Source organism: Schizosaccharomyces cryophilus, assembly GCF_000004155.1.
Source record: "Schizosaccharomyces cryophilus OY26 unplaced genomic scaffold supercont4.5, whole genome shotgun sequence".
Taxonomy (NCBI): domain Eukaryota; kingdom Fungi; phylum Ascomycota; class Schizosaccharomycetes; order Schizosaccharomycetales; family Schizosaccharomycetaceae; genus Schizosaccharomyces; species Schizosaccharomyces cryophilus.
In genome coordinates, this window is record NW_013185628.1 from 667,371 (window position 1) to 685,707 (window position 18,337).

An 18,337-nucleotide genomic window follows, 5' to 3' on the forward strand; every position below is an offset into this window, starting at 1 on the left:
TATTCCTTAAAAATTGTACACAGTTAGGATCAGGCTTAAAGCTTAGATGCCCTATTTATCACACATATCTTGCATGAGATTTTCCTCTAGTGCATTGCCCTGTTTTCTGAGTGTTCTTGTCATTTTCTCTCGGTTCTGAAAGCTGTTCTAATACAGTCATATGCAACCAACTTTTACGTATCAGAGAAATGTTAGTCAATTCTGATCACCCTGAAGAACACATGCAAACGCTTTATCAAAGAATTGTTAACGCCTTTTTGGATGTTTTGTTATGTTGTGTATCCTGTGACAGTTGCGATCTAGGCTGTCCAGATTGCGACTGTGAAGATCCAACAGTTGAAATTGCATATGCTGATATTGACATACCAAAAGAAACTCATTTTTTACTCCTGAACTCTCTACCCTGGATCCCTAGTATCTGCGAAGTGTTAGGATTAGGTGAGTTTGAGCTTCCGGATTATTATGATATTCCAAATACGTTTACGCAAGGTTCTCTCAGTAGTGTTTTCCATGCATTCAGTGGTACCTACTTAAAAAGTAGCTATGAATTGGATGAGTCTGGTTTTTTTATGCCAGACAAAATATATCACTTTACACAACGCAATACATGCGCTCAGGAAAATGTGAAATTATTACTTAAAAGTCATCGTAGCTTGTTTAATCATCTCTGTGAATATCTTCGTGCCGGCCCGATTCCAATCTCGGTTTTGATTCATCATGTGATGCTATTTCAGTTTTACCCACCAGAAATTCAAGAATCTCTTTGGATTGCTGTCGAGCATTATCTCTCAAATTATGACTTTGCTCATACTAAACTACTAAAGCTTGCTTTACAAAACAGACTAGGATGTATACGCATGTATCTTATTAACCCGAATGATATTTATGCTCTCAAAGCAAAGAATAATTGGGTTGCCGTTACACGTTCAAATTTCCTAAGCTATCTCCAGCTTCGGTTACCGTTATGCGAGAGCAGTCTTCCATATGATTTATGCGGTTTTGAAGCAATGCTGCATTCTGCTTCCTCTGAAGCTGACATTGGCTGGTTATCTATGATGCATTGTATAGGAAATAACGGTCATGCTTTTCCTATTCATATGTATATGAACACAAAGGATGCAGTTTTTGAAGGAAAGGTCCCAGAATCCGCTCTTTTTCTGTATAATACTGATGCTGTTCTATTTAAAAAAGATTCTTTTATTCGAGGGTTTTACGACTTTTGCAACCAATTACTCTTGGACTTGTGCAAATGTCGACAATACTACACAGAAAAAGATCTGGATGATTATATCTCAATTCATCCTCTGCGTAACCAAAAAACAATCGCGTACCCTGAGTCTATTTTCGACGGTTCCAACAGTAGCACTTTGAAACAAAGCAGGACGCATTTAACTTCTTCAGATTCTACCAAGGACTCATCTGAGGATCATACTCCAAAATTAAAATCGTTAACATACCATGCGTCTCATAGTAGTTAACTTTTTATTCATCAAACGTGTTTGCGGCACTTTTTATATGAAATTAATATTAGACTTACACTATGAATAAAACACAAAAAGTAAAACTCTGTTGAAATTTTTTAATACTAAATACATATGAAATCGGTGAATTTCATATCGATGAAATCTCAGCTAAACATATAGGTAACTGAAAATGTCTAGCAAACTGTGATATAAGTCATAAGACTCCAAAAATTTGCTAATGCGAAAAGAAATTAACAGAATTTGCAAACACAAAGCTCAACTCGTAATTACTTGTTCATCTAATTCTTAATTCATGCAGTATATAGAAGTCGTTATTCTCACACAAAAATATTATCGTATCGAGGAAATATAATTATCGCGATCACTGGGTCCCATGACATTGATGTAGTCCTCATTGTTGGCGACAACCAAACTGCTTTGAAGGTATGACATCGGGTAATCCAGAGAAAACGGTGGATATGGCGGTATGAAGACACTGGCAGAGAGCAAAAAATTGACTAAAAACCTTTAGAAGCTCAGTCCCGAGGAGCAAAAGTTGTTCCGTCTCTATGGAAGACTTCCTCAGCGTAAAGATCTTTTAGTTCAGAAATTGCAGGTATGTTTGAATAGTTTTAGAAAAGATACGTAATTAGGGTTGAATATTGACTTGGTATTTTGGTAGCAAGGAAGAAAGTACTTCGATTCTGGTGACTATGCATTGAATAAAGCTGGTAAGGCGTCTGATGCCGGCATAACCTGCATAGGGAAAGAAATTCCATCCCCGGAGACAATTCCTCACAGGGTCGCAGTTTCTGGCTCTCCCTCAAAAGAACCATCGATTCACATGAAGCGCCCAACGGATTCAGCACCTAGTGAAGTCAGTAGTCGCAGAGAATCCATTGTCCAGCATTTCGATAACATTGATGATGAAAAATTAAATAATGATAAGAAGCAAGATGAGTAAGAACGCTGATGCTACGTTACGTATAAGCAGCTTGCGCGTGCTGCTCATAATGAATCTTCGCGATTATTAATTATAAAGGCTGAAAGACTCACCTGCAGGTGTCGCTTTTTGAAAATCACTTTGTTGTTCGAAACTATATAATAGTTTTGGCTCATCTGACAATGTACACCGGCCTTGCTTATCCATCACTAGATGGTATATACGATATTTTCTCCTTTTACTACTTACTTCGCTACTCTTTTTTTTTTTTTTTGCGTAAAAAATGCTTTTACCTGTTCCATTGAATTTTTTTCTTTGAATTATATATTTTTAGTTTAATTGGTTATGTGAATGCTTTTGAACTTTTGGAATGGACAGTGAGTTAAAGACGAGCAGTTTGTAGATATAGTGACCGTATTACTATATCTTGCTATGAGACTTTACTCTTATGTTACACAATAGAATTTGTGTTTATGCAACGTAAAATACTATCACCTCAGGTATTGTTGAAATGTTCATAGAATTAGAATAAATACAATATAGCTGATAATGCTACCAATTCAGAAACCGTACTTGGGTCATAGGTCGTGTCAACTGTTCATAGTCACATTAAATATATATATACATGTGTAGGATGAAAGATACTTTTTTCATCTTCTTAGTTCATGTTGGTAGTAATTAAGGTCATTCCTTGCTTGTAATTTTCAAATCATTCCCTACAAACCGTTTAAGTTCTTTCATTTTCTTCAAAGAAAATCACCGTTACTGTAAGATCGTCTCGATATCTCCTGGAGAGTGGATAGGTCAAAGTAAGGAGAGCAGAAACCATTTCATCCTTCCGACCCAAAGCGTTGCGAATAAGGTGAGTAGCAGCATTTCCATCTACAACCGGTAACGTTTTGTGAAACCACTTTAATGGATTAAACGTACTTGGTGATGTATTCTCAGAAGCATGATTTTCTGCGAATTCTGAATCAATCCATTGGCCAACTAACTCGACTGCTCGCTCACTAGACATTGTGTCCCATAAGCCATCGGAAGCCATAATAAGAAATTTATGTTTTTTAGAATCGACCTTTATTGTTTCCACTTCAGGAACAGCTGTTACGTACGGCGGCGATTTTACAGGAATAGGGACAGCGGAAAAGTACTCTTTATGCAAACGTTCACTTACTTGTCGGGACCATTTAAATCTTGCATCACCAAACTATAAAGTTAGTTAGAATCATAATATAAAGCTCATGCTGAACAACTTACGGCTCGAGAAGGCATTAATCGCCCAAGTATACGGTTGTTGCGTAAAACAATTTCGCCGGGATGTTCAACTTCCAAACGAGCAGCTTCATCTGGATTCGCGCCTGTTTGGTCACGACTTAAAGGAACAGCGTTCCAAATTCCACCGGAAGTTCGTTCTCCCAATACAGCTCGCGAGTCACCGGTGCAGGCAACTTGAAGAGTTTTTGACTTTGCAGAATATGCAGTCAGAAGGGCGCAAGATCCAGAAATAGCTGGTAACAGTAAGCTAGCTGCATTCTGTAATGATTTGGGGTTTTTAAATACACTTGAAACATGCTCATGTACGATGCGATGATCCAACTTCTGGAATGCGTCGCACAAAGATCGCTCGTAACTTAATGGTGAAGGACACGCCTTACTTTCCCTCACTTTCAATGCTGTTTCCCTTAGCTCATCAACTACGGCTGGAACTAAATGTTGACGCAAGTACATAGAAGTATTCCAGCCAGAGTGACCATCAAAAACACCCCAAAAGTACCAATTCCCATCATCGATCTCCTTTGAAACCGACTCTACATGATCATCCTCACAAGGATCATTACTTGGCACTTGATTAAAGTCGTATCTGGCGATGCCATCTCGATTCACATAAACAGTCTTTTGGAATTCTCGCAACTGCTTGTTAATGCTTTCACTATCCTTTGGCGGCAAGCGAACCTTTGAAGGATATGGGTAAACCGTATTGGGTTGATCTAGTTGAATGGCATTCTGTTCACGTAGCTGGTATGTTGCATAACCCGCTGAAGAAATAATTGCAGCAGTAATTGAGATGTGCTTTAGAGAGCAGATGCTTCTAGCCGACTTTGAGGTAAAATATCCCATTTTCTGGATGAATATCTCCTTAGTTCAACTGGTTAGAGGACTGACCATTATATCAGTCAGTATTATATAAGAAATTTTACGAGATTTACTAAGGAACGCAGTAGTAAACAAACAATAGATGAAGTTAATGGATACACTGTTGAATGACTCGTTTTTCATAGAGCGAATAAAAAGAAACGAATTATTCGTTAGAAATGAAATCATTCATTTCGATATCCGTAAATGCTCTACCTAAGGAATGGAAACGTCATGTTAATTGGATATTTGCAGTGAGCATAGAAGCAAATATCAAAATGAATCCCTCATTATGTATTAGGAGACAAAAAAAACGAAATTCAGACTGTAGTATACGGCATGAGGTGGTAAGCACTCCTGTGGGATTTGAAAGTGAGACCCAAGTCAGCCGCGCACACATAGAAAAGAGCGGTAGCAGGAAGCTAGTAGAGTTGATTTATTTAGTCAGTACATCGCTTAAAACCTTCTGAAAAGCAGAATATTCAGGATTAGGAAATGGCTTTAACTTTGTATTGAATAGAGCCTCAACACCTTGAGCAAGGTCTTTGTAAGAACAAGTTATCAGATATTGTAACGACGCCAGCTTGTTTGAAAGCTCAAGCTGATGGTTGTCCATTAGAGATTCATTTGGGACGACAATGAGAGGTTTCTGGGCACGCAAGGATTGCAGGATACTACCTGCGCCGGCATGCGAAATAACAATAGAAGACGACTCAATATATGTTCCAATTTCAGGTGCATAGTCAAATCCAGATATAGAGATTCCTTCGATAGGGCTTGGAGTCCCAAAAGCCTCTCTTCCATTTCCAAACTGAACAATCAGTTGAGTGATTCCATGTTGTAACAGCTGGTATTGTACATTGACGTGTAAAACACCAGAAACAAGTTCATCAAATCTGGTAGAACCGACAGTAACAAAGGCTTTCATGTCTTATTTCTCATTCACTACTAAATATGTATAAATCTTTACAGTAAGTCAAGTCAAACGCAGTCGCTGACTATTTACGGTAAATGAAAACGACTCGAGAAGGAGAACCGAAATTTAAAAAATTTGATTTCTTTTGAAAGGAAAAAACCCGTTTTACACAGAATGTTTTCGTCGTTTTGCTTTCCGTTCTATGTGGTGAAAAGATGCGACAACTCTGATGGTGAGTGAACAAAGTAAGCATTTCTTTTCATAGGAAAGCTCAAATGAATATGTGGATAAAAAAAAAAAAAGTTTTCGTCAGTCTGTTCCAGAAGAATTGCTGTTAGCAAAAGCTCGAAGAAGTGGGTATCTTTCATTAAAAACTATAACTAATAGCTAGCGTAGCTTACAAACAGAACAAACTTCAAAAGTTATTTCATCATACCACCACGGCAAGTACCTGTCTGTTCACAAGTTCTAAGCGCTCATGAAGACAATTCGTTTTACAGTGTCATTTTCAGTATAATTCCAAAACCACAAGACGCAGAAACAGATGCAAGAAAGAATTGCAAACAAAAGATAACCTCTTGCAAATTTTTCGTTAGTCTGCTTTTTTCAAAGTCGGTCTAGTCTGATTTGGTCTGACCTTATACATGCAATGCTATTCTCGACATGCTGTATCTTAAAAGCATACCTAACCAAGTCGCTGGAATACATCCTATAATGGGGTTTCATGTAATATGACCCATTCATCCTTTACAACACCCTTTCCTTGGATCCTTGTTATATACTCATTCCTTGTAATGAACAAAGCGAATTGGTAACTTAACTGCAATCGTATCCCAACCGAAAAGAAGAAAGAAGAGAGGATATCTCGAATGTTCAACGAAGAATGCCCCTTCTCATCCCAAATTTTAGATGCTAATTCCAACACAACTAAGAGCTAGATCTTCCTTACTGTATAGCACAGAAAGAATTCGTTTCGTCTCCCTAGTTGATTTTCTTCAGGGAATGCTTGAAATCCGTAATTGTATGAATGTACAAGAAATTATACTTACACGTCTACAGTACGTCCGATCTAAAAAAATATTCAGTGGAAAAACTGGAATTTTGTTTGAATATTGCTCCAACTTAGAAATATAGCTACAGCACTCTCCTTACTTTATAGTATCAGAAAAGGAGTCAACTGTTGATAGTCAGTCCTTCGATATTATAATTTATCGTTGGTGCATCTGCAGCGGTTAAAACCTAGTACCTGCACCGAAGTAGAAAATTTCTAACCATAACCAACACCCAAAAAAGTTGGTGTGAATCGCAGTTCTCAGAAGTAAAAGAAAGACAAAGGCCATGTCAATTCAACCTAAAGATTTGTCTCATCATCTTTCGGTGGAAAGTGCTTCTCGTAGGCCATCTCCACTAAAGGCAATCGCAGGCTCTGTGAGTAAAAAGGGAATCAATGTGATTTCTTTGGCTGGAGGACTTCCTAATCCTCAATATTTCCCTTTCCGTAAGATGGGCTCTGAAATTCCTTCTATCGGTTCCTGGGTTCGTGGTGCTGAAAACGAGGGCAAATTGTCAGATTTCTCTGTCTCAATGGATTCCGAAGATCAAGATGACTTACCCCTTTCTGTCGCTTTGCAATACGGAAAAGGCTCTGGTTGTGCTCAATTGACAAGCTTTTTGAAGGAACATACCCAAATGATTCACTCCCCTCCTTATGCCAACTGGGACATTTTGCTTACTACCGGTAATACCCAAGGCTTGGACATGTGCCTTCGTATGCTTATGAACCGTGGAGACAGTATTCTTGTGGAGAAGTACACCTTCCCCTCCGCTCTTCAGGCTATGCGTCCTATGGGCTTGAACGCTGTCTCAGTGGACATGGATAAGAACGGAATGTTGCCTGAATCCTTAGAAGAAATTTTAAATAATTGGAAGGGTGGAAACAAACCTCGTGTTTTATACACTATCCCTAGTGGTCAAAATCCCACTGGTAGCACATTGTCAGTAGAACGAAAAGAGAAAATATATGCCCTTGCTCAGCAACATGACTTTATAATCATTGAAGACGAACCTTATTATTATCTTCAAATGGACGAGTATCAGGGAAAACCTGAGGCTGTTGATCCCAAGTTTACAAATGAAGAGTTCGTCAATAATCTGATCACATCTTTCTTACACATTGATGTCGACGGTCGTGTCATTCGCATGGATTCTCTTTCAAAGGTTGTTGCTCCTGGTTCTCGTGTTGGTTGGATCACCGCTCAACCTTTGTTCATCGAGCGTAGTCTTCGCTATACCGAGACTGCTTCTCAAAATGCTTCCGGTATATCTCAAGCCATGTTGCATGCCTTGTTCAAGACCTGGGGACATGATGGATACCTCGCATGGTTGAAACATATTCGTTATTCTTACACTGAACGTCGTAATGCTCTACTCTATGCTATGGATAAGCACCTTCCCAAGTCTATCTGTTCTTACATTGCCCCTGAAGCCGGCATGTTCATTTGGTTCGAGGTGGACAAGTCGGCGTACAAGTTTGCTGACCAAGGCAAGAGCATCGCCGAAATTGAGTCAGATATTCATGAGGAAGCAATTCAAGATGGTGCTAATGTTGCCTGCGGTAATTGGTTTGTGGTTGATTCTTCAATCAATGACAAGATCTTTTTCCGTGTCACCTTTGCTTATGCTGAGCTTCCCGAGTTTGAGACTGCTATAGAACGTTTTGCTAATGTTTTGAAGAAGTTTTTTAAGTCTTAAATGTATATTAAATATCTGCTGCAGTTTTCAGTATCTGAGGATGATAGTTACTCATTATAATTTAGATGATCCGCCATTTTTGTTTTTCTTTTTCTTTTTAATACAAAGCTACTTTCTATTAATAAAATTCATATGTTTATTGATGTATATCAAATACATCCAAGCTATAAACTACAACTCATTGTAAATTCAATAAACTTCATTTACAGTAAGATCTTAACAGTACATAGATGATCAGTAAAGTATGTTCATATTCATCTCATAAGATTAAAATTATTTCATTGATAGAAAAGCACTATCTATCCTCAAAGGATGATTTGTTCCTAAACGAACGGCGTATATGCAACAAATTGATCAAATCTTCGATTTGTCATAATTTATCAAAAATAATGAAAAGTAAATTCGCATCTCCTATATTCAGGGTATAAGTACATTATGTAGGTTTACAAGGTGAAATTTCCACCGGGGCGCTTGTAATCCATATAACAGACTAACGGAAGAAAGCCTGGACGAAATAAATACAAGACATTATCCTCAGAGTTCATAAGTTTATTCTCAGTTCCTAGCAGCAAGTTTTGCAGCTAATTCCTTTTTCTCTGCTTCATCAAGTTCGGTTAAAACCAAAGCAAGGCTATCAATCATGCTTTGCTTATCAGCACGAATCAATTCAGCAATCCTATTGCTATAATACTTGCTCTTCAACTCTAGGGTGTGCTTAATTAGGCTTTCGCTGTTTTCTTCAATCCATGTAATAACGGATCGGTCAGCAGTATCCCAATCTTGCTTACCCCTCCATTCCTCATACCATCGTTTAAGGCAACATTGTGATTCTTCGTGGCTTAATCCAGGAATAAGCTGCATCAATCTCTGTTGGGAGTAATGCTCATCCAAACGTCTTCTTAGACGCCAGTAGAAGAAGCGTCTAGCATTGGTCCACTTTAAGGGTTGACGAATAACTTTCTTAGCAACCATACGACCAACGCGATCATGCAAATCAGCAAAGTGAATGCTAATTTGTTGATAAATAGGCATTATCTTTTGCTCACGTTCCATCAATTGCACCTTGACTGAAGAAAGCTCATCTGGGTTCAAATTCTTTTGGTTAAGTTTATCCTGTAAAGTAGCATATTGCTCATCGCATCTGCGCATTAATGAAAGAAGCTTTTCACGTCTAAACTTGATACTGACCATTCCTTCAGGTTCCAATACACCAGCTCTGCTTTCCTCATCAGCATACATCTCCATTTGCTTGTTATTAATGGTAGGGTCAACAACCACCCAAGAGCCACCACGAAGTTCACTGAAAGGGGGTATGTATACAAATACAGGTTGCTTGTATCCCGCGAGAGCGTCAACAATATAAGAGCCATATTTAAGGACTTCATTGAACATATCCCGTTGACCACCGGAGAAACCACGCCAATTAGCGAGTATAAATAATGGTAATTGTTCACCATGGTTAAAATCATTAATGGCTTGAGCAGTCTTAAAAGCAGAATTAGGATACCAGACTTGTCCAGCTTCCATTAGGTTCTGCTCTGTAGAGCTTGGGTTGGCTGGATCAGCAGGTAAAGTGTTTTCGATAGTACGAGTTTCAACGGCAATAACACCAGTTGGTATTCCACCTAAACGTGCCCGACCGACGACAACCGTCTTAGCCCATCCATCCAAAGTTTCTTGGAATGAACCTTTGTCAAATAAACCATACAGGAACAAATCTTCATCCTCTTTTCCATCAATTAACCAGCGAGGATCATAACCGCTTTGGCTGGGATAATACTCGACATCACGATCCCAGGGATCATTTGAGGGCGATATAGGGACAGGGTTATTACGTTTGTCAGGGATATAAGAAAGCCAGTTGACGATCTTAGAAATTCCGTCGAAATCATCTTGGGCAGTCAAGTGAGAAATACCGTTTCTATGCATAACTTGAGTACCACCCAGTTGTAAGTTAGAATTATAGACTTCACGTCCTAATACCTTATTGAGAGCAGGAGCACCCGTAAGAATGATAGGCTGACCTTCCACTTGAACAGCTCTTTGTCCAAGGCGAACGAGATATGCACCAATACCAACGGCACGGCAAGTTACAAGTGTGCAAGTGAAGATATCACCATAAGCTCGAGATGTAACACCAGCAATTAAACCAGATCCTCTCAAACATTCAACACCGAGTCCTTCACCAGAACCAATGATGGTGGTGATCTTGTAACGAACTTCACCAGATTCAGTTTCAACTTTTTCAGTTTCAATAGTCTTAGACTCTTGCTTGTCCATTCGCTCTTGAACTTCAGGAGTTATATATAAATATTCGAATCCTTTCTCGGGTGAATCGGCGTCGTTCCAAGCTATATTGAATAAGGGAATCAATTCATCTGCAACACCAATACGGGCACCAGAATTGGCAGCCAAGTAGAGTCTGGGAACACCACGTTGACGGGAAAGTTCAGTTACCTTAAAAAAGAAGTTGTCCTCACGAGGTCCGAACGAGCCAATTTGGAATGTAATATCATTGGCCACAATGATCATTTTTCTACCATTAGGATACTCAGGAGTCTTGGCGGTTACTGACCAAGCAACCATACCACAAGAGTTAGTCCCTGGTTCACGACTAACTTCTTGTAAATCACCCTTTTCATCCTCAACCAACTCCTTACAATCAAACATGTCTTGTGGAATAGGATTCTCGGAATCACCTTTGTCCAAATTTCTCCAGCAATCGCTAAAAGCACGACGAAATAACTCAGGGAAATCATATACGAACGTTGTACCCATCAATTGTGCCTTGTAGCGACGAGGTTGAAGCCATTCTTTATTTGGATAAGGCGTGTTAATACGTCTAAGATGCATGGAGCCAGGTTGGCCAATGCTTTTGAATATCCAAGAGTTATTTTCAGTCTTCACTTCTGCATAAAGTTCAATATTTACGACAAATCCAGACACGTTAGATATTATTACACGCAAGGGGAAAAGAGTATTAGTGGTAGGATCGGTGCAAATAATACGAATTTCAGCAGCGGTTACACGCAAGCGCCATAAACGACGTCCGAATCGCTCTAAAAATCCGCCTAAAGCAGCTTCGACCTGTTTGGGGGCAAGTCCAAAAGCAGGAAGGAAATTGATAAAGATATGATTAAGATCAGTTTCTTCAGGGCTAATTACCTCAAGAGCATCAAGAATGTCATTTATCAAGCGGTGAGTTTCAGATATAAGATACTCAGCGGTTGGGATCTCGTCACGAAGCCTTCCAGGACGTACAAGAGCTCTAGTAAAGAATCGCTTATCTGTATTCATGTTCTTAGCTGTTGCACGGTAAACATGAATATTGTGATTGTCAATAAAAACAGGCTCGATATCGAAATTAGAGAGTCTACCTAATTCCAATTGGAAAGCCAAAGCGGGTTCTATGTGACGAATTCGTTCATCTTCAACGTAACGAACCGACTGATGCTCAAAACTATCTGAGGAAGCGCGATAAGTGAAGTATGATGGATGGGCCGACTTATTATGTCTTCCACCAATCACTGTAATTCTTCGGACGTTATGTTCTAACAAATCATCCTGGAATTCTCTTAGAATTGAGCTAAGCCTGTCCACGATAGCGGAATCTTCAAGGTCATTAGTAGATGTCAGAGCAACATTTAAAACATTAGTGAGTTCTTGAAGAGGAGCAGTAGAAGGGTCATCACTGTTCAACGTCAATCCGGCATTGAAATAATTACGCGAAAGAGGCAAACGCTCGATGGCCAGAGCAAAATTGGTTTCCAACTGATCAAAGTTCTCAGCCGCAACAACAGCACCAAAACGGAAAGGTTCCGAATCATTCTTGTTTACATACCAAGAAAGATCACTATAAGATTGAAGACGTTTGTTTTCATTTTCCAAAGAAGGAGAGCCACTGCTGGGAAGAAGACCATTTGCACCACTGGCACCTTGGCCTGGTGTACTACTAGCACGAAGCTGGAATTTCCAAGAAAGCACGAAAGGTGTACCACTCTCAACATGATAGTTTAATTCTAAAACGGCATATGCTCGATAAGCTCTACGCACATACACTTCAAGAGCAGCTAAAGAAACCCATGGATCGGGATGACAGAAGAAAGCAGGTAAAACATCGAAAACGGTATACTTAGAGTCAATGAGCTCCTTTAAAATATCAAGATTAGGAGGACGATGAGAAAACTTAGAATCACCATAATGACTCTCGACAACTGAGGTTTTCAAGATATGTTCCATTTGGGAAAACCGCTCCGAAAGCGAAGGCATAGCGCACGAAATCAGTAATTCACGAGCCTTAAGAGATACTTTGGCAGTAGCTCTGGAATCGAGATCTGTCAATTTTCTTAAAATATCATTGAAGTATAATGAAACAAAAGTAGAGGGTTCCGATTTTATAAGATCAAGCACAGTTATAAGAAGGTTATTCTTAGAACCGATACGAGAATGAGACAAGGCAAGAGCAATGACTTTATCAACGTTATCCTTGTTATCGTCCCGAAGGCGAAGGGTAACATCTTCTTCTCTTTTGTTAGGACCTGAAAACAAGCGCTCAACGTTATAATACTCCTCCAAGATACTTTTGACAACATTATATTCGTGCACCTTTAGACCGTCTTTATAATCATTGATAACATCAATCAAGGGAGCAATTTGCTGTTTTAACTGTTGGGTCAAAGATAGTTTCTGACCCTCACAGTACGTCTGAAGAGCCATTTCTAGCTGTTTGGCAGGAAATTCAGTTCTGCGGGCTCTTGATTTTTCAATAATGGAAACAAATAACTTATCTAACACGGGCGGCATGCGACTAACCAATGCAGAATAATGAGAGCTCCACTCACTAAATGGCAGTTCAGGATCACGCAGAACTTCAATAATCTCCTTATATGTACTGTTAAGAATTATTTGATTGTCATAACCCTTCAAAATATCAAGCAAGATGGATAACAATTGATGATAACGTTGGCAAGGCTTGTTACCAGCAATTTGAGGATCACCAAAGTTAGGTAGCTGACCGTTAAAGGGAAGTGCATGTTTAACACGGCTAGGGTCATCCAAAGTAAGGATACCAAGGATGTCACCTGAACCAACAGAGGCACCGGGCTGTTTTATTAATTGCACAATACCATCCTCAGTGGCTACTAATGGCATAATCATTTTCATAACCTCGACTTCAGCATAAGCTTCACCCGCCTTAATATGTTCGCCGGTTTCAACCAAGAAACGAACCAACTTACCCGGAGAAGGAGTACGCAGTTGAGTTGGATCATTTTCCCGTTCTAGCATACATGACATGTTATCTATAGAGATTCGTGTACCGGTAACCTCATCCCTATAATAGACAGTATAAGACTGACCATTTAGCAACACAAGTAACCCACCATCAGTTAATGAGCGAACTCCTGCGGTACAACGGGAGCCATTTAAGAATAGATGATAGGAACCTGGAGAAGAGCGAGAGGCTGTGAACCTGTAACGATTACCGTCGTAAATAAACTCTATATCATAAACATTTTTTAGAAAATCACGAGAAGGAACTTGGCCACGTTCCAAATAAGATTTAAAGGCACGATATTGTTCTTCGGCAATTGCATGAGCACGAACCAGGGCACCGCAAACAACTGTAAGCATCTTATCAGGACGGGCAGAAGTTACTTTTTGAGCGATAAGTTTGTCTAACCAAGCGGTGGTAAATTCATTATGAGCAAACTCACCAGTCTCAAGTAGACGAACCAAATATTCAACGGTTGTCCTAAAATCACCACGAATAGACAATTCCTTCAAGGCTACAATCATAGACTTACGCGTTGCTTCACGGTTATCTGCAAAAGCGAAGATGTGGCCAAATTGGGAATCGGCGAATTCATGAATACCACCTGCGGTACCGACGGAGAAATAACCCCAGACATCGCTGGAAGAACGGAAATTTAAGTCTCTAATCATACCGCTGGAAGGCTTAAAACCTTCACCGGGATCCTCTGAGGTAATACGACAAGCGATACAATGACCCTTTGGAGTGGGCATTTTTTGGATTTTATGGGATTCTGGTTTTTCAAAAGCAAAATCAATCTCGGTCTCGCTATCACGGGATAGACCGTAAAGTTCACGAATGTGGGGAATGCGATTTAAAGGAATACCCATAGCAATTTGAAGTTGAGCGGCGGGTAAGTTTACGCCGGAAACCATTTCGGTGGTAGGGTGTTCAACTTGTAAACGAGGGTTCAATTCAAGGAAATAAAATTTATCATTTTCAGGTTCATAAAGATACTCAATGGTACCAGCAGACGCATAACCAACAAGTTCACCCAAACGAACGGCAGCGCGCTCCATCTCACGGAAAGTACTAGGAGGAGCGACGGTGACAGGGGCTTCTTCAATAATCTTTTGATGACGACGCTGAACTGAGCAATCACGGCCAAATACGGAAATGTTATTGCCGTACTGATCGGCTAGGATTTGGACTTCCAAGTGACGGGCTTGACCAGCAAGCTTCATCACAAATACAGGAGAGCCAGGGAGTTCGGCTAAAACCTGTTGATAAGCGTGTGTGAACTGCTGAGAGGAAGAGACTTGACGAATACCCTTACCACCACCACCTTCGGACGCCTTAATCATGACGGGATATCCAATTTTCTCGGCGATAGCAACACCATCCTCAGCGGTATTGATACAGGCCTTTTGATAAATGTCGTCATCGACTGTTACAATGTTGGTTTCGGGTTCGATGCGGACTTTTTCGAGGCCCAAACCTGACCAGGGCATACAAGGGACCTTCGCACTTTGAGCCACAATGGTTGAGCTAATTTTGTCACCCAAACTACGCATAGCACTACCAGGGGGACCGATAAAAACAATTTTTTGTTTGCTAGCGGCCAACATTTCTGGAAGTTTGGGGTTTTCGGAAGCATGACCCCAACCAGCCCAAACGGCATGGACCTTCATGCGCTCTGCAACATCAACGATGAGTTCCACGTTTGCATAGTTGTTATTATTTGAACCGCCAGGAACTTCCACGTACTGGTCGGCCATACGAATATAGTCGGCGTTTACCTTCAAATCATCGGGAGTAGCCATGACGGTGAATCTGATAGCTCTTTCATTATTAAACGTTTCATAAGCCCATTTTCGGATGCTTCGAATTTCTTTCACAGCAGCGATACCATTATTAGCAATTAAAATAGACGTGATTACGGTATGTCCACCACGTGAAGCAATATAATCTTTCACCTTGCTGGAAGGTGCAAAATCTAGGGAATTGCCTCCTACAGACAAGGTTAGTACTGAAAAAATGAAAAATTACTTTTCGAAAGAATCTATGATAGTTTGAAATAAACGCCAGGAAACTCAATGTCAATGCTATGCTTTTACGATAAAACAAAATTTAGTCATATTCTGAAAAGTGCTTCTGACAACGCGAAAATATTAGCAGCACTCCCACATATGTGTGGAGAATACAAATACGCACGTTAAATTTCGAAAAGCAAGCTGAAAAAAACAGATAATGAGATTGTTTGTTTTAATAGAAAAAAAATAACGACATTTGGTTCCTGGCCTTCATTCTCGTACAAGAATGGATCAAACTGACAGATTTCGCATTCTTGAAAGGAGAAAAAAAAAGAATAGAACATGAAAAGTAATTCTTTACATACCCAGAAAATGGGAGGCTATACGGGGAGCCATAGTTCTAAGTCTACGGGAAAAGAGACGTGGAAGGGAAATGGTTGCTTTTATTGCGCTTGGAAGGAGCAAACCCGCAGTAAGAAATCTCCTCTCCCTACACGAAAGGTTCGGAGTTACCGTTCCCACGAGTAGCGCTTGACATTTGAATACAAGGAAGCTTTTAAAAAAAAACTAAGAAATAATATAATGTATTTAAATATGTATCTTATGGAATAGAACGAATCATACAATTTTTTAATGTATATCTCACCAGATGCGGCCGGCATAGACGAGTTATCCGTGCACTGGGACGCGAAACGATAGTCAATGATTGGAGGAGGAAAAAGGGGGGTTTTACCTTAGATAACTTTGTCTCAAGGAGAATGGACGCATCATGAAGATTGTAATTTGTAAACAAACAAAAAAAGAAAAGTTAAAGCAAAACAGGAATCAATTCCTGTCTTCTAGTGAACAGCCTTAAAATGGAACTTTCTCTAGTTCTTTCAAATACGTTTCCTAATGTGATTTTATAGTTCTGGATGCCCTTTATTTGTTAGGTTACCATTCAATCTGTCTATGGCCGACTGAGTGCCCACCACATGAACTACCTTTCCCACATTCTCTTCTTTTGTGAAGGATTCCACCAGTGATGGAACTTACTTACGAACCAGACGTGCCTACCACTTCCCGACTGGTTAGTAGGAAAGCATGTGACTTCACGTTGTTACCCTAAACCGAGCAAATGAAAATTCAAAGGTCGTACTCGGAAATATGAAGTGCATAATTGGGCATAAAGCTTTTGCTTTATTTCTCGAAAAAAAAGTAGGTTCGGAGTGAGAAATTAAGCGATTCATTATGGCTTTTTTTTCGAAGGAACTCGCGAAACTGAACACCGAGGTTTTAAGAAGTAGGCGTATTCGTTGACAAAGTTGCCATGACAAAGGGGAATCCATGGAGAAGAAGGATTCTTTGAAAAAAAGCGCCCTAGACGGGATCTATGAAGGCGATAACATTTTCTTTGTTTACGTCTTTTGGCTTTATAAAGTACTATCTGATAAAACAGCCTCGTTCACTTGTTTTGGATTTCGTATCGATGCTACAATAATACTCTGCCAGACGTATATCATCTGCTAGTTTCATAGATATCGTAAAATAGACTCATAGAATAAACACGACTTTGAGTTTTTGGTTCGAACAGTTGACTTCATTGCTAATACGATTGGCGAAATAATGTAAACCAACATGTATACCAATTTACCTCCTCTGTTTACGAACTGGCCTTTTTTTATATTAGCCAGTCAGCCAACAAGACTCAGAATGGAATTGCTTTAGATCATCGGAACCTTCAGGTTTTTTTTTTTGGTTTTGATATATTCCATATTATTCTTAATTTTTGCTTGATCGTGTCTTTGTTTACTTGGTTTTTAATATCGTATTATAGTAATACGATTTCAATCTTCCTGTTAGCTCCCTTCCTTTCACTAAAAAGGGTCTACTTGAATTGAAAGTATTAAATAGCAACATTGCTAAAAAACCGTAGCCTACCGTAAGAAACTATAATTCTTTGCGAAAAGTGTGTAATATATCGTCCTTAAAGTAGCGACTCTGACAACTGGACTTTGCACTTATCTTTCCATTTGGCACTTCTTTTTATTTTATCTTATCCATAAAATTACAAAATGGCAAACGCTGCTCAAAAAAAACTAGCATTGCAAAACAAGCGAATTCTAATGTTCATGCTCGTGGCCGATGTCACTGTCAACTTCTTATTCGTCTTGCTTCGCTTTTTTCTTCGTAGTCCTCTTTCCAAGTTCTCCAAACTCTTATATATCTTTGCTGCGGGCTCCTCGGGTTTCCTACATTACCAGCTTTACCGTGCGGCCGCTCCCAAATACGATTCTAAAGGCGCTCTGCTGTACGTGGGCCAGGATCTCTTACAGCAGGGTGTTACATCGTACATGATTGATTATATGTACTTTTCTTGGATTGTAATTTTCCTTTCTGCCCTGACTTCTACCAAGTTTTTTGCCTTGTATTTGCTAGTACGCAACAATGACTCTCCGTCCTATTTTGCTTTTACTAACACACTTTTTAGGTTCCCATCTTTGTTGGATATAAAGCCTTTCCTTTGTTACGTATGGGACTTGAGCAATTACAAAAATTCAGGAACCAAGGCTCTAATGACCCTGCCTCCTCGGTACAGGAAGAGCCTACTGCTAGTAGGCCTCTTTCAAAACGTCAAGAAAAGCTCCGCAAAAAGTCGAACAAGTACCATTCTGGTTGATTTTCAATGCTCTAGTTCTTTTAAGAACCTTTCTGTAATTTACATAGACGGTCTAGGTCAACACATCAAAGAGATTCTGTAAGTTACATTTCTTACAAAGCTAATCGATACAAGTTTTCTCTTCTTCTTATATCTTCTTTTCGCAAATTAAATTTATAAACAAAAAAAATAAAAAATAAATTAATCAT

General features: G+C 39.5%; 8 protein-coding genes across 8 annotated transcripts; 5 read left to right on the forward strand and 3 right to left on the reverse strand.

Moving 5' to 3' along the window:
- Positions 1-110: 110 nt before the first annotated feature.
- SPOG_00593 (uncharacterized protein) lies at positions 111-1,637 on the forward strand. Its single transcript, XM_013168768.1, has one exon. It carries the CDS (start codon positions 189-191, stop codon positions 1,476-1,478), a length of 1,290 nt encoding a protein of 429 aa, XP_013024222.1. The 5' UTR covers positions 111-188; the 3' UTR covers positions 1,479-1,637.
- A 253-nt stretch (positions 1,638-1,890) lies between these two features.
- On the forward strand, positions 1,891-3,036 carry SPOG_00592 (endosulphine family protein). Its single transcript, XM_013168767.1, has 3 exons — positions 1,891-1,948; positions 1,996-2,079; positions 2,146-3,036. The coding sequence occupies exons 1-3, from the start codon at positions 1,910-1,912 to the stop codon at positions 2,425-2,427; spliced, it is 405 nt and encodes a 134-aa protein (XP_013024221.1). The 5' UTR covers positions 1,891-1,909; the 3' UTR covers positions 2,428-3,036.
- A 97-nt stretch (positions 3,037-3,133) lies between these two features.
- On the reverse strand, positions 3,134-4,524 carry SPOG_00591 (pyruvate dehydrogenase phosphatase; the record flags this gene model as incomplete). Its single annotated transcript, XM_013168766.1, has 2 exons — positions 3,134-3,613; positions 3,664-4,524. The coding sequence occupies 2 exons, from the start codon at positions 4,522-4,524 to the stop codon at positions 3,134-3,136; spliced, it is 1,341 nt and encodes a 446-aa protein (XP_013024220.1).
- Positions 4,525-4,975: 451 nt separating this feature from the next.
- On the reverse strand, positions 4,976-5,467 carry SPOG_00590 (N-acetylglucosaminyldiphosphodolichol N- acetylglucosaminyltransferase Alg13; the record flags this gene model as incomplete). The annotated part of the gene is made up of 1 exon (XM_013168765.1): positions 4,976-5,467. One exon carries the CDS (start codon positions 5,465-5,467, stop codon positions 4,976-4,978), a length of 492 nt encoding a protein of 163 aa, XP_013024219.1.
- Positions 5,468-5,923: 456 nt separating this feature from the next.
- Positions 5,924-6,694, forward strand: SPOG_05140 (uncharacterized protein). The gene has a single exon (XM_013169152.1). It carries the CDS (start codon positions 6,365-6,367, stop codon positions 6,587-6,589), a length of 225 nt encoding a protein of 74 aa, XP_013024606.1. The 5' UTR covers positions 5,924-6,364; the 3' UTR covers positions 6,590-6,694.
- On the forward strand, positions 6,622-8,381 carry SPOG_00589 (aromatic aminotransferase). The gene has a single exon (XM_013168764.1). The coding sequence runs from the start codon at positions 6,794-6,796 to the stop codon at positions 8,204-8,206; it is 1,413 nt and encodes a 470-aa protein (XP_013024218.1). The 5' UTR covers positions 6,622-6,793; the 3' UTR covers positions 8,207-8,381.
- Positions 8,341-15,953, reverse strand: SPOG_00588 (acetyl-CoA/biotin carboxylase). The gene is made up of 2 exons (XM_013168763.1): positions 15,856-15,953; positions 8,341-15,468 (listed from the first exon to the last, which is right to left on the reverse strand). Exons 1-2 carry the CDS (start codon positions 15,884-15,886, stop codon positions 8,762-8,764), a joined length of 6,738 nt encoding a protein of 2,245 aa, XP_013024217.1. The 5' UTR covers positions 15,887-15,953; the 3' UTR covers positions 8,341-8,761.
- Positions 15,954-17,336: 1,383 nt separating this feature from the next.
- On the forward strand, positions 17,337-18,272 carry SPOG_00587 (DUF788 family protein). Its single transcript, XM_013168762.1, has 2 exons — positions 17,337-17,907; positions 17,961-18,272. Exons 1-2 carry the CDS (start codon positions 17,545-17,547, stop codon positions 18,147-18,149), a joined length of 552 nt encoding a protein of 183 aa, XP_013024216.1. The 5' UTR covers positions 17,337-17,544; the 3' UTR covers positions 18,150-18,272.
- The last annotated feature ends 65 nt before the right edge of the window (positions 18,273-18,337 follow it).